The 15,916-nt window shown below is 32.6% G+C and overlaps 1 protein-coding gene across 2 annotated transcripts in view; it reads right to left on the bottom strand.

Moving 5' to 3' along the window:
- LOC126849681 (UNC93-like protein) overlaps window positions 1-15,916 on the bottom strand; it is a 49,613-nt gene that overhangs the window by 23,745 nt on the left and 9,952 nt on the right. Inside the window, exons 2-3 of one of the 2 annotated variants that reach the window (XM_050591766.1) lie at window positions 7,854-8,571; window positions 2,078-2,309 (exon numbers count right to left, since the gene is read on the bottom strand). In XM_050591766.1, the coding sequence (XP_050447723.1) occupies window positions 2,078-2,309; window positions 7,854-8,559 (938 nt within the window). In that variant the 5' untranslated portion in view covers window positions 8,560-8,571. Of the gene's footprint in view, window positions 1-2,077; window positions 2,310-7,853; window positions 8,576-15,916 lie in introns of both variants that reach the window. The other variant, XM_050591764.1, reaches the window with a different exon arrangement.

Here is a 15,916-nt window from a genome sequence, read left to right as displayed (position 1 = left end):
GCAGATTAACTTGTTAAATGTTTCCTCGAATACTTCTAGAAAGTTGAACAAAAAAAAACACATTTTGTTTCATTAGTATCTACCCGCTGCATTGATCTACGCGAGTAGGACGCGAAACCTGTTCACCACAAAGAAGCCTGTAATTGCGCGTTGAGCCAACAATGAAGCCTAATTGCGAAGGTAGAGCATGCCGTAATTATGTACCGCATGAAAGATGACATGCGCGGGATGTAACAAAGGAAGCTGCCTCTACCATTCGTATATCAAATCGCCTTATCGGCGCGCACGATCACTGACAATGATATATTTTATCCGTGATTTTGCACTGTATGAATTGCATAGCTCAAACTGTCATCGTCCGCACAGACGTTTTATGAATATATGACGACGTCACGCGCGATCGCGTCGTGTTTTCGTCAGGCTGTTGATTCTAAATATAAATGAATAATATACAATCGAGAGAGATTTTTTTCTCCCGATTTGATAAGTACTGGGACAATGTACTTCTCGCACAGTATCAACTGTCTGTAAAAAAGCGAAATGTACATCCCTTTACGCAAAACTTACGAGCACAATTACCGAAGTTCTTCTTTATTTACAGATACATCATTTTTTACAAATCGTTGAGTAAAATAATATTTGAATATTTTTGAGCTGATTTTAAATTTGAACAATTTACATAACTGTACTTCCCAGGAACAGATTAAAATCTAATTCATCTGACTCGTCTGTAAAAACTGACTCATGTTCTCTCTGCGAAACAAGCAACTTGCAGCTATTATACTTGCACTCGTAATAGTTATAGATTACGTGAATTATCAGATCGTTTGGAAAATCCGGTCCCAAAGGTTATATGTACGTTTTAAACGATCGCTTCTTTCCTGTCATTTTTCAAAGACGGGTGAACAAATGAGTTGAAATTATTTTCACGGTGTGTCATATTTTTTGCGGCATTACGAAACAACAGCTTGATAGACGTGATCGGCGAAACATCAACCCAAATTTCCTCTCCCCTACCTCCCCCATTTTAGGATCATCATAACCATTGCTCTGCTTATGATTGCGAAATAGCGTACATCCGACAGGATGTACTGGCTGGTAGCGATTGCATAACGCTATACACGTAGCGTGAACCATACTTATTAAAAGTCGGTAAGTTTCTGGACTCGCTTGTTGCGTCAACATAAGTGTTCGTATCCTTCGGCATATTGTAAAGCAGCGTAAATTAAAGATAGAAAGAGAGTTTCTCTAAAATTTGTATATTCTCTTACATTGACTGTCAAAAGAGAATTTTAGTGCCTATGTCTCGGATTAAATATGTATATTGATGTTTTATTTAAATTCTCTCTCTGGTATTAAATAGAGATATTAACTAGTAATTAAAATTTTAAGCTTCTTTACATTCTAAAGAATTATAACTATAATAATTTGCCGCGTCAAATTATTTTATAAAAATCAAAGCTTTGTTTAATTTTCATCAAAGGATTATTGATTAAAAATTTAAGAAACACATCCCTGATTCTTTCCAGTCTTTTCGAATGCAATATTTATATTTATTTAATCAATAATGATCCTTCTAAAAAGTGAGAAAAACATAGCGCCCAATTTGCCTGATTTTATCTTCTTTTAAACGAAACAGATAATAAAATTTTTCCAAGTAAATTTTAATCAGTGTCGGCGAGATGATTTGCAGTATATTAGATATTAGTCCTCTAATAGTATAAAAAAAGAATATGTTATGATCAAGTTGATTCAATCAATTATTTTTCCCAGCGCGAACAGATAGGTATGTAAATCCAATCGATTGACATTCGGCGCGTTATCTCCCATCACCGACGACAAGCCAAAAAGTAGGTAATCAGGTTTGCCAGCCCCGACTACTCTCTAACGTTTTTTCACAACGGCCGCTCGTACAGCTTGTCCTTGTTCATCTGACGCGCAATTCCGTCGCGAAATGTTACGACGATCGTTAAGTCGGCTGATACCTGGTAGGCGATAAAAACACGTCGCTCTCGAGAGCGATTAGCATCCCCCTTCCTCGGGCAACAACTTTCGTTCCGGTATATTCGGGACTCACCTGGAAAGAGGATCGACGAATAGAGCGACGATTATTACGGCAATGATGACGCACGTAAGGTAGATCGAAGAGATTTCATAGATCTCGGATTCCGGCGGCCGCTCCAGACTCTCGTGGCCTCCGTTGCCAAGGACGCAGAAATCCGCGCCGCACAACTTGATTTTGTCCCAGCTGGTCGTGCCGTTACTGCCGCCGCCGCCTCCGCTGCCACCGTGCCCCCCGTCGCTCAGCACTGCAATTTGAAAGTGATCTCTGATTGTGAATCGTTTCCTCGAACGCGTTCGCGCTTTCACTGCTAAGCTGCTTCTTCGAATTTATTTATACATAATTATTATTATAATATAAACAATTTTTTTGATAAAATGTCTGTTTATTAGTTTTTAATACAAAATTTTTATATAAAAGGAGAATTATATAAAAAAAAGAAGAAACTATTTTAATATTTTATATTTTCTATAAGTAAAAAATTTTTATAATTATTTATGTTATCAAATCGCTCTTATGGTTTCTTTGAAATAAAATATAATCTAGGATCTATATAAAATTTGATTTCTTAAAGTAATGTTTCAATATATATTCACTATTTGAACTATGTAGGAGCCATATTTCTTCATTACAACAAAATTTTTTTTCTAAAATCGTAATTAAAAAAAAAAGCCAATTTAAATTATGCAAATAATTTTAGTCAAAAATAATTATTGTTTCTTATATATTTTGCAGCAGGAAAGTCATTATTTTCATGTTAATATTCTAAAGAAAAAGAGAAACAATTATTGCAAAAGATTATAATATTTCAAACTCAAAAATAATGTAAGTGGTAGAAACAACATGACATTTTTTCATTTAAGAGAAGCATTGATAATAAAAAATTAAAGTGTACGATATTTTTAATTAGTTTTATTTAGCAATCAACGAGAGATAAATTAGAAATTTGCGGTATATTTTGCGGTTGTATGTTTTTTGTTTACTTTGCTAATTGAAAACCAACGACTTGGAAATTTGATCGCTCGTCTGTTTATATCTACTGTATATTTCTATGATATTCTCACAAGTCACGGAAATCATTTAATTTTACATACCGCAATCGCGAGGAATAAAATTGAATATTGATGCAATCTACCTGGCAACTGCATGTATACTTAAGTAAGAAACACGTAACAATTTATGTATTGCCACGTCGATTATTGCAAAGAATCGTATAGTGAAGGTGTGCAAACGGTAAATCGAGAGGTCGACCTGTTACGCTGTAACCGGAAACCGGCAATATCGTCTCGTCTCGTCTCGGTCGTCGCGAAGAGCTAGACGATACCAAAGAGTATGAGCTGCTGCATTCTTCGTAAATCAATATTTCATGAGCGAATTTCACCTGACGAGACTTTTTCTTAATCGTTTCGGAGACATGCGATTTGTGCGCTAGACACGAAGCTTTATTTCGTCGTTTCACGATCGAACAATTGTTTATGCGCGTCGTCGCGTTCAATGGAGGTAAAACGCCGAACAACGGTGTCACGGTTGCGCTTATCTTCAGTGGGGATATATCGCACAATCCTGCACCTTTAATCACGGCGCGTGAAGTCGGAAAAGACCTTTGTCGGATGTAAATAGCGACTGGTTACATACTGGATAAAAACGCGATAGACATTTATCGCAACGTAACGTGTTCTGATTGCTTTATTAACGTCATTAAAACAGCTGCAAAGTTGTTTTACTAAAAATACTCGTGTATGTACAAAGTACTCGCGTACTTTATAAACACACATAAAAAATCCTTTGATAAACAGATCATTAGTGTATCATTAGTGTATCGTTATTGCCACGTTTGTATTTTATAATGTCATTAGAAAAATTATATTTATTTTGGATTTGACGAATTAATAAAGAATTGAACCAATTGATAAACCGCACAGCAGAGAGAAGTGCTCGCAAATAACAAGATAAAGAAATTTCCTCACAGCTGTGCAAACGCAGCCTACGCACATGTATGTTGCCAATGAGGAAGCGCACGACACGCGTTCGAATGTGGTCGTTTGCAGGAAACCTTCTCGAAGGATCTCGTTGGTATTCGACGAGTACTGAGCTATAAATCGATTAGGAGCCATGGCGCTCTAAAGTGCAACGATCCGTTTTGAAATGCGTTTGTAAATGTTTGTAAAAATCGTCGTACACGCGCATATTTATTATTAGCACATGTGATATAATGTGTAACGCAGATATGTGATGATAAAAACTTTTTTGAATATGTCGAAAGATCACGCAATGCGTTAGGCGAGTTGCGGCATGCGTTACATTGCCGTGAAAAATTAACGCTCGCCACATCTCGCCGGTTAAATCATCGACCGGAACTACTGACACGCGATACGACTTTCATCTTCTATCGTCGCGGCGTGCCTGATATCTTGTGTTGCTCACAATTTCGTATAAACGTTTAAAAATTTTCCGATAAAAAATAACTAATCGATAGTTTTAAATAAAGAGTAACGTCATTCTACGTATGTTAATCCACACGCCTCGTCAAGAAATCAGAAAAGAACTTTCACCGGAGCAGCGCTAATAATGCTATGTTGTATTTAAAATCGTTCTCACCATTATTATAAATTGTTAAAACTTATCTGCTTTTTAACAATATCTTCCATTCGAGCATATACGAGAAAATCATTCATCGGAATTACGCGATCAAAAGATATAATTTTATACAAAAAATATAAATAAAATATACGCAGATATCATTTTTTATTTTTTAATTATCTTTTATCAATTATAATAAAAAATATTTTGTATTTTTATTATAACAGAAAACATACTAAGTTTTTATACCAAAAAAAAAATATGAATTTTTATTAATTTTGCATTAATTTTTCTTTAACAAAGACTGATAAATAGTTTTATAATTTTAAATAAAATTGGAATAAAAATGTTTTTAATTATAGCTTCAATAAAATGAACTTTTAGGTCGAAATTAAAAAATAACAAAATAATATACATAAGATAAAGAAATTATTGTTCATTTAAGGTTTAAATAAATTTTGCATTTGCTGTATTTTAAATTGCATTTTATCATCAAGATATTTAATATTAAAAGATTGCAACAAATAATTGCCTTCACTGAAATTTCCTGTAATAAAACATTGATATCGAATATATCAATATGCATGATATCAAAATTGCAGGCTTGAAGAGACATTTATAATTATAATTTATTTTAATTAACATTATTAAGATCTTATTTACTTATAATTCGACAAAAATAAAGCAGATTCTTTACGATAATTTACCGTGTTACTTAAATACGATCGATACGTGACATAAATTTAATCGACTTCTTCCATAATCAATGTTATAATGCATAAAAAAGCTTACAAGTATTACCGAATCATTCCACAAAGATCTCGCGTTGTACGAATTATTTAATTATACCCTGTTCACAATTCTCGTAACCTTCATGTCACTATCGACCATTCATTGCTATCATATTGCGCACACGTCGACCTCGACAAGAATTCCAAACAATCTTGACCTTTGTCGTATATTTGCAAATATTATCTCGCGTCAATGGCACCAACTTTTCTCTCTCCGTTCAATAATTTAAGAAAAGAGCTCATCTCTTTAACTATCTACACTTATCTAAAATAATACGTTTTTTTTTCTTTTAAAAAGCAAATATTCTCTCTCTCTCTCTCTCTCTCTCTCTCTCTGTGCTATATTATTATTATATCAAATATATATCAAATATATAAATATGTTTGATAAACTTCGATATATTTAATATTGTACACTATTAGTGTTTTTTATATTTACGATTTATTATTTATTTAGATAAATAATAAATTTTTATTAATAAATTTTTATTATAATTTAATTTTATTATAAAGCAGATAAAATAATATATATCTTGTATATTTCGTCTGAAAAGAGGCACACACATCATTACGGATTTCAAAAATTTGCGATTACAGATTCTACAAATATTGATTTCTTTGAAATTTAACATTATATATATATATATATATATATATATATATATATACTTTTATTAATTTTTAATTTTTTTGTTATATTTATATTTAAATTTATTTTTTTTTTTTTTATAATTAAATATACCAGTTTTTTAATAATAATTAAAATATTCTCCGGATCTTATTGACTTATATCGCCCAAAATAGCGTCTGAATACATCAGATATTCGACGAGTAAAGAAATCAAAGAAACGTTTCTTCACATGTAAGATCGACACACAATACTTTGCTGAGCGTACATATATATGCGTGCGCGTGTGCGTATATACGCAGCAACGGGGAATGTGTACGAGGTAGTACAGAAACCGACTACCACGGGTTTATACCGGATAAATCTCGTTTCTTCTCGGCGAATGTGCGATTCGCTCTCTGTCGTTATCACGGCCTGTCTCTCTTGTGGAGTCTTTCACCGACAATGTTGTCTTGCACATATATATATGTCGAACGCGAAACGTGTAAAGGCGTGAAGATACGAGCATCAGGGAAAAGGTCGAGCATTTAGTCCGACTGTCTGACTGTAACGTCTGTTTCTACTGTACGCTGCGTATTTGCCACCGCAAAACTTGTCTAACTTTAGAGACTAAAATATTTTATCTAATCATAACGAAATATTCTGTATTTTTATATTCTTTTACAGACTATATTTTTAATTCAATTGAACAAAAAATAGATCTTCGTCTCCTGAAAAGTTTTAGAAAATTATATAATATGTATATGCACATACAAATATTTTAACAATAAAAGTTAAAGATATATATGCTAATTATATGTAAAAAATATGATTTTACTATGATATAAATATGAATATAAAAAGTAATAAGTAAATTTTATCATTTAAAAAAAGAAGTTGTTTTTATATACATATACAATTTATTAATTTTTTACTAAAAGTTTTCCGTGAGATTTTTAAATTGATGATTTATGTCTAGAAAAATGTATTTTTTAAACCAGTTATGTGATATTATAATTATGATGATATAATTATAGTACACGTACATCTGGCCATAAGATGAGCAAGATAGTCCAAGTTGATAAGTCATCGTACAATTGTGCATACAATTCTACGGTCGTATTTGCGCAGCATTAACGAATATATTGTGAGCTGCTGGTAATTGAGCGTAAAAAACAGACTGCGATAAAATTAAAATATTGTATGTTATTGAGATGTAGAAAATGTCTCTATTATACATTCTCAAATGACAGCAAGGAGAGCTGCTTTTGCAAATATATACATATCGGTTTAATGTTATATGACAGATCACGTAAAAACGTTCATTAAATTCTCTTTTATAATCTCAATAGAAACAAAATTAGATATTTGAAAAATTCAATTCAATCAAATCAGAAACGCCAACAATTATTAATTATATTTATATGTAAATATATGATGCAGAAATTAAAAGAATCAATTGTCAAAACTAATCTAACAATATGCATTAATTTGTAATATCTCTTGCTATTATACTGTTACAAAATTTTTTCATTATTATTCTCCAGTCGAAAGTATTTTGCTGTTATATATATATATATATATATATATATATATATATGATATTTTGTATCATAAAATTTAAATTACAAAATAACAGCATACATTTTTTGTATTTAAATTCTGTCGAAATATATATTGCATATATAAATAATATAACAAAAATATTTATATAGTATAAGATGAATAAATTTCTTATTCGTATGCAGGCATTGTTTCATTTTTAAAATAATAATTTTAATAATATATCGTAAACTTGAAGTAATTAACTTACCAAGCGAGGAGATAAGATTGCCCCAGAGCTCGGCGGTTTGCCACGCCAGGAAGAAGAAGCCGAAGAACCGTACGACGATAGCGTCAATCGGTTGGTCGGTGATCTTGGCGTAAACCCCGCCAACCTGGGTAAGGTATGTGGCCTTAGCGGCCCACATGGGCGCGGCGCCGAGACCAAGGAGTACGCCGGCAGGTACTAGAGTATAGAATTTAGGATAGAACTGCGAACCGATGTATGGTGCGTAGCAGAGCATAGATAGACAGAGGGTCCATTTGACGGTGAGCCTCTTAATAAGGAAAGTAGGTACAAAAATACACGAGAGCACCAGGGCGGCGTAGATAGCCGAGAGCGATACGGTGCCGAGGCCGTCGCTTGCATTGATCGACGACTGTAGATTTGCCGTACCCTGGAACGCGGTGAACTGCACCATGAAGGCGATCGAGACGGTGCCAATGTTCTTCAGGATACGCCATTTCTCGCCGCGCGACACCTTGAACTTCCGCGACTGCGTATCGTCGTCCGTCGCCGGTAGCTGCGGCGGTTTTTGCGGTTCCGGCGGTATGCCGTCGGTGCCGTCGTCCTTGTAACCCTCGTTTCTATAACCGCCACCGCTCATTACGGCCACCGTATAAACCGTGTCATCGCCGCCGCCACCACCATCACCACCTCCCATACTTCTACCACCATCGTTTTGCGATGCTACCATTTTACGTGTCGACTACCTAAACATAAAATTATAAATTGTTTATTACTTGAATTTGCTTATGTGGATTATGTATTATTATTAACTATTTTCTATGATTATTGATAATTAGATATCTATAAATATCTTCCGCGTGTAAACCATAAATTAAATATTAAAGATATGTAAGCAGTAATTATATATATAAATTTTATTTTTCATAATAAAATATAATTAATAAAATCTTAAAAGCCATGCAACGTTTTATTAAGTTAATAAAATATTTTTATTAAGAATAATAATTTCTAGCAGGTATTATATGATAGATTGATGTTTAACGTAAATTTTGTACGTAAAAAATATTTAATATATAAGCAACATTTCACTGAAAAGTGCAACCAGTCAAAGAACAAGTTATATCCTCTAGCGTAATGATGATCGATTAATCAGTGCTTTTTATATAATAAATAACGACGCTTTTACATCGCATGGAATATTATTAATGCACGTCAAAAATATGCGCGTATTCTTTCCAGAAAAAATTATATTTATTTTATACACAGATAAAAATTACTCAAGTTTGTTTGCTTCTATCAATTATCAATATCATTGCGATCGACTTTAAAGGTACTCAATAAAAACATTTATTCTTACGTAAATACACTTATAATTAACACACTTTAAATGAGAGTTTCGTCACCGTTCTTGACGCGCGAATAAGATACATACAATTACGTGAAGTCATTCATGGAAATGTATGCACACATTAATGTGGCTTTATGTATTGCGCTTGCACACACATTGTTTCTCTCATAACAATATTGCGATCACTTCCTGCGATATTTCTTTATCAGATTGCCTCGCTTCTACATATCATGTACGCATCCATTTATGATTTATGCAGTTGCAGCCTATGTTCCTAATCGCTATTAACCAATCTATTTTTAATTATACTATTTTAAATTATCAATTAACAATTTTTTCAATTTTTTTTACTATGACATTTTATCATGTAATTAAAAAAAAAGGAATATCCGATCAAAAATTTAATAGTGTGAATTTATAAAATGTAACAATAGCTTTTAATTGCAGCAATTTAGCTATTACTTATTTCACTGTTTCCTTGTTAATTCAATAAACACTTGAACACTTTGCATGTGCATAGTATACAACTATATATATATAGCAAATATTAGTATGATATTGCAATACCTTATTAGAATCTATTTTTGCAACTTTCTCGAAGTTATCGTCGCGCAAATAAGAATCTGCAAATCGCAATGAATACGATGTGACAAACGGTAACCTTTCGAGAGAGAACGGCAAGGCTGCGTAATCTGTAAAGTTAGTCTACAGCGAGGTACAGGCGCCTCGTGTACATGTGAATGAATACGAAAATATTAATCAGCCGCCAGACGCGTATGCTAATTGCAATAAATTGCCGCGAGTGACGAATGATCTTTCGCTATAATCGAGAAAGAGTGCGTGATTATGAATGCATTTCGCCACTCTTGAAGAAGAGAGAACAAAATTAACTTACTGATACTATCGTATACAATTTTTTATTTAAAATGTGTAAGATATATAATTTATTTAATAAGAATTTTATATAAAATATTTTATGTCTTTAAAAAATGATCATCAGCTCATTGTCAGAATAGGCTACAATAACGGAAGCAATAATATTATATATAGCCAAAATAATTAATAAAGGCTTTTATGAATATATCATATGAAAAAGATAGAAGGAAACGAATGTATCTATCATTTAGTTAAAATATAAATGTAATTTGATTGTAATAAAACATATGTGTACAAATTACCGCGCTGGCGCTTTGCCTTCTGTAAAATATTATAATATAAAATATTACATAATTTCTAAAAGAATCGATTTTAACTATGATTCGTTTAATATTTTAATAACTAGGTGTTCTATCTTTCTTACTTTAGTTACTGTTTATGAAGTAAATTATATTACAATTTAATTATATATATAATTATATTATAATTCTTGTTAAGACTACGCAAAATTTTATAGGAATTATAATCGTATTATTATATGCTCACGCATATGCTGTAACAAGACTTTCATCTAATTAGAAATCTAATTAAAAAAGATTATTTATATTAATATCTATATTAATCAAGATATTTATACTAATAATTATATTAATACTTACATTGGCATTTTAACATAAAAAAGATAATATAATACTTTTATAAACATATAAAATATATAATTTATATTTTTTTTTATTTATGAATTATTTTTGACATGTTGAAATTCCAAGATTAAAATAATTATAGTATGTAATAGATAAATAAATTTAATAATGAATACCAATTTACGACACGATAGAAATTATATGAACATTATATTTATTAGAAAAAAATGTAAAGGCAAAATGTATAGTCAATTTTATTTCGTTCATACGTGCTCGATGCTTCTTTATTATAAGTGCGATTCTTTGAACAATCGTCATATCGCTTGTGCGATAAAAAGCAATAGCTCTACTCGTGTCTGAGATAATAATTTTACCGCCAACTTTTCCGCGAATAAAAAGCATATCGGGTTCGTTTAAAACCGTGCCAACGGCAATCAATTCGCTGGGATAGAAAATTGCGTATGTTTATGCAAATAATGGAAATATTCGTGCAATTGTCAATTCGTACAATTGCATGATCAAAAGAAATACTCGCGATTATTGCGTTCTTTTAATAATAAAATAATCAAAGCATTTCTGCAAAACAATGCAATTTTTGCCCCCCATTGCAATGTGCCCCGTGCCGTATCGATGCGAGGTGTTTTCAATTTCTTGATTTCGCGTACTAGATTGTTTTATTAAAATTGCGTTATGTATGCAAATAGACTTACTTAAATTGCAAACCTGACGAATCGCGTTCCTATTCTGTTGCGTCACTAGCAGTGAAAATAATGCGGTGCGGAGATAGACACGCTTGATTACAAACGCACGTCAAAATAATCAACGCGATGTTTTCTGCACTCTTACCAAGTGACGAGGTCGCTGCACGCGTGAATATTTTTGTATGACTAATAAATTAGAGATCATTAATTATTGCAGAAAATCAAATAGATGACGAATACATAGAAAATTATTGGCATAATAGATAGCAAAATAGATTAAATATAGAAAAATGCAATTTCATTGATGATATATATATATATATATATATATATATATATATCTTTATATTACACAAAGACTTTTCTCTCTCTAACAACTTATTTGACTTTTCAATGCTATTATTTTATAGATATGAAAATGAGATGTAAGAGTTCTTGATTAAATTTAAAAAAATCTGAATATAAAAAATAATTTATTAAATATTTATATATATATATATATATATATATATATATTTTAAGATATTATAACTATAAGAGTTTTATATTACAAGGATAAAAAATAATATCTCCGCATTAAATAGTATATCCACACTGAGAAAAAAAAGTTGTTAATTTGATTAAATGTGTTCAACTAATTATTATTTTTTTAATTAAAATATTTAAGTATTTAAGTTAAATACGACATGTTAAATTTAACATGACGTATCAAATCAACAACTTTTTTTTCTCAGTGCATATTATCCAATTTCTCTCGAATCTGTATGACGTGTTTTGCCATATAAATACTGCATAATCACGTTATAAATCACAAAAATTTATTAGGAACCTCTTTTTCGCTAGAAAACTCATAATTCTTGATATATTTTGCCTCGTTTCTTTGAAATATTTTTTTGCAAATACTCATAAAAAATTTACGATCTTGGTCTTGCTATAAGATACGATCAGAAGATTCAACAAACGATCTATCTCGTGGGATTGTGTAGTATATTAAATCTCCTTAACAAATCCCGATCATGAAAATGGATTTGCTGACCCAGCACCAGAAACCGGTAGAATTAAGGCGATTGGTCGCTGGTGAAAGCCGGTTTGGATCGGTTAGAACCGTAATATACATTCGGTGTCGATGACTGAAGGCATTCCCCTCGCGGAGTCTTTGTAGTAGGTCCCGAGACGAATTAGAAAAAGAAATTTAGAAAGATTGGCGTGTACGAAAGCTGTCAAGCTTATTAGTGACAACGAATAAATCGCGCGAATTTAATAAATTCTTACTGCCAGAAGTGCATTCCAACACAGTGAGTTTTACGACGATCCTGGGCCTTATCGGTTCCCTCCTCCGATCCGCCAGAAAAAGATGCATATCTCGCGGAGAGACAATACGGACGACTGTAACGATTATTCAATTTCAACGACTTTAAGACGACGTCGCGTGCTCGTAGGACGACGAGATATGATGAAACGTCTAATTACCTTGACACATTTCCTCGTAAAAACAGAAAGCACGGATAATGTCTAGATTTTTTCCGCGTACTTAGCGCGAACTATGCAGTTAGTGTTTGTCAGTGACGAAAATCGTGATTGCCTCAGCCACGGATTGCCCGGATTGTCGTGAAATAAATACTTTATTACCGTATATAAATTACCGTAGAATAATGCTGAATAATGCTGACGACATATTTAGTATATGTTTGTCAACAGAGAGTTAACATACTTGTTTCTTTTCTTTAATACGTCGCTCCTGTGTATGTGTGTGTTGGCTGATCTTTTTTAACTTCTTTATTAAATACTTTATAATATTATCTAGGCGCAAGTTACTGCAGAAACGCAACATTGGCTGAGAAAAATAGCCATTTTATCCGAGAGTAACTGATATGGATTTTAATTATTTTTACCTTGTTTCATTATGAGTATCGTTTGCAATCAAGATTCGCTGATGTTATAATTACGAGCGAGATATCTCCGACACAATAAAGAGTTGTATCGCGTATTGTGTAAGCGCGTAATGGTTGAGAATGCGTATGTACAAGTAAACTTGTAAACATTCGCTGCAAGGACATAATATCGCTTGCGATCATCATTTTTTGCTTCAGATGGCATTAAAAAAAATTCTTTAAAAAATTCTAAGGCAAAATGATGAAATGCGAAACAATAGATTGTACTCATATCGCACATTTATTGCTAAATGTGATCGTATAAATTTTAGAGCCTGTAATAATATTGAACATAAAATTTAAAATTCTCAAGAATTTAAACGGAACATTTATGAACTCTACGTGTATGTATAATTAAAACAGTAAATGTGAAATGCAAATATGTGTCAAGGTTAATAAGTGTTATAACGCGACCATTTAGTGCGAACAAGAGAATCGCCGATACTAAAAGTGATCCTAACAGAGATTGCGATACGACGCGATTCTTTCATTAATCACTTTATATATAGCCTAACCGCCTAATTAAACGATCCGTTAGCGGTTCCTAGAACTTCGAGATGTTATCGCGATTGCCTTGATCAAGAAGCCGCGAAATAGCGTATCGAGAAGATTGGGAATACAAACGGATGGAATTTTTTTTTTTTTTACACAGTGAAATCGAACGCAAACGGGAAGGCATCGTCGCAAGAAATGGGATGGAAAGAATTCCATTCGCTTTGCGCTTTCGAATCGCGCGAGCAAGCGTGTCGTCGATCGGGTTTCGTTAAAATTGACCGCGAGTTATGTGGACGTCCTTGCAAATAACCTCAGAACCGGTGCTTTGCACCGGCTTTGCCATTACCGGTATTACTGTGTCGAAGTTTAAAGACTTAAATGGTTCGGTCAATTCACATTCATGCATGTTGCTCTCTTGTCCTCTCCTTTTCTCAGTGTTCGGCATTCTTGCTAGACTGATGACTTCGCACGTGTTAACAAGTCTAATTAACAGTCTAACTACGTGAAGCTATATGTAAATTGTTTGGAAGTGTTTGCACATCTTATGCAGATTGTTTTACAAAAATATTTTGAGTATACTTTATTTTTAATTCAAATATTTTAGATTTATTTTGTAATAAAGACAATATGATTTAGTTATTTGTTAGCTTTAGAATTTAAATAAATCATTGCTGCTGAGACTAAAGCAACACTCCATGCAGAAAAAAGTTTTCTTTATTTTCGTATTTTTTCAGTCGTTTTATTTCATGATCAGGCATATAATAGCTGTTTTCTCCTCTAGCTGAAGCTCCATCGAGTATAACTAATCTTTCGATCATCAGTGTTCCATTTTCTAGTTTACGTAACTCCCTTGTACAAGCGAAGTAATTATTTTGCCGCAAAGCAAAAGTAAATACGAATGCATCTGTATATCCCCGACACTCGCATTTGCGATTCCTCGCAAATACATGCATGCGATCGTATGTACGAATCCTTTCACGGAGCGAAAAAAAAGGATGTATATGTATGTAAGTTACAATATAGGTAAAATGAACGTATATACATATTCGAGACGGAAAAATGACCGGTGCCTGCATCTAATTGCAAGTATTATTTTTGCAGTCGGCAAAGAGATCGAGGGAAACCGCAAATTCTCATCATAGAAGGGAAATAGAGGATAATCAGCACAACAATGATCGATAATATGCTCTCCAATTATCACTGACATTTACGGAATTGAATGTCACATCAATTCTATGTGCCTGGCATAACATAGCACCGCGAATTATCGTGTCTGTATTCTTTCAATCCGGCATTTTACAAGCGCGTTTCTTAAATCACGGTAATTAATGCGTATTGTTTGATTGGCAATCGTACATAATTAATAATTACTATAGTGTAATTTTTATTTGTTTAAAATAATATTTTTTCTAAACTTTAGAACAAGGTTTTAAAGTCATCCTTATATCATAATATATTTTAAATTTCAGATAAAAATATTTAAATTATTGTATTATCAATCTGTATACGAATTATCAATAAATCTGTGATAAAAAAGATTTTTTCCCATATAAAATACAGTTAATTCTCAAGTTCATTTTCAAGATCTCATTAACGGCGCTTAGATGACACGTACCTACGAAGATGCTTGTAGATTCGCTTGTCGTCAATGTAATCGATGCAAATGCGTGACCGGCCGTGCCGTGCCATGACACGTGTCGCGGTGTGCATTACAATTAAGCAGCGCTCACAACGACCACTCCTTCGTGCTCCCGCGTACACATCTATTTCGAAGCATTCCTATTCTTAGACAAGCGATGGTTTTTCCGTCATTCGCGTATTCTATACGAAAATCGAACATAGAGAGAGGAATATTAAGTATCAGAAGTAACAAGGTATTGTGCAATGCAAATGAAAATGCAAAGGAAAATAATGCAATGAAAGTACAATGTGTTATGCGCAAAGAAAACCAATTGAAAATTCTTGATAGAGAGAGAGAGGGAAAAAAGAAAAAAAAAATAAGATAAAATTATGCCTTTATAAATGAAGCGCCACTTTAACATCATGGCCGTTGACTATTTGGAATTATCAAAGATTGTTCATTAAGCCA

The sequence above is a fragment of the Cataglyphis hispanica genome, chromosome 5 (genome assembly GCF_021464435.1).
Source record: "Cataglyphis hispanica isolate Lineage 1 chromosome 5, ULB_Chis1_1.0, whole genome shotgun sequence".
NCBI classification, from domain to species: domain Eukaryota; kingdom Metazoa; phylum Arthropoda; class Insecta; order Hymenoptera; family Formicidae; genus Cataglyphis; species Cataglyphis hispanica.
Note: the sequence above shows the minus strand (reverse complement) of the source record. Positions and strands in the feature narration are given on the sequence as shown.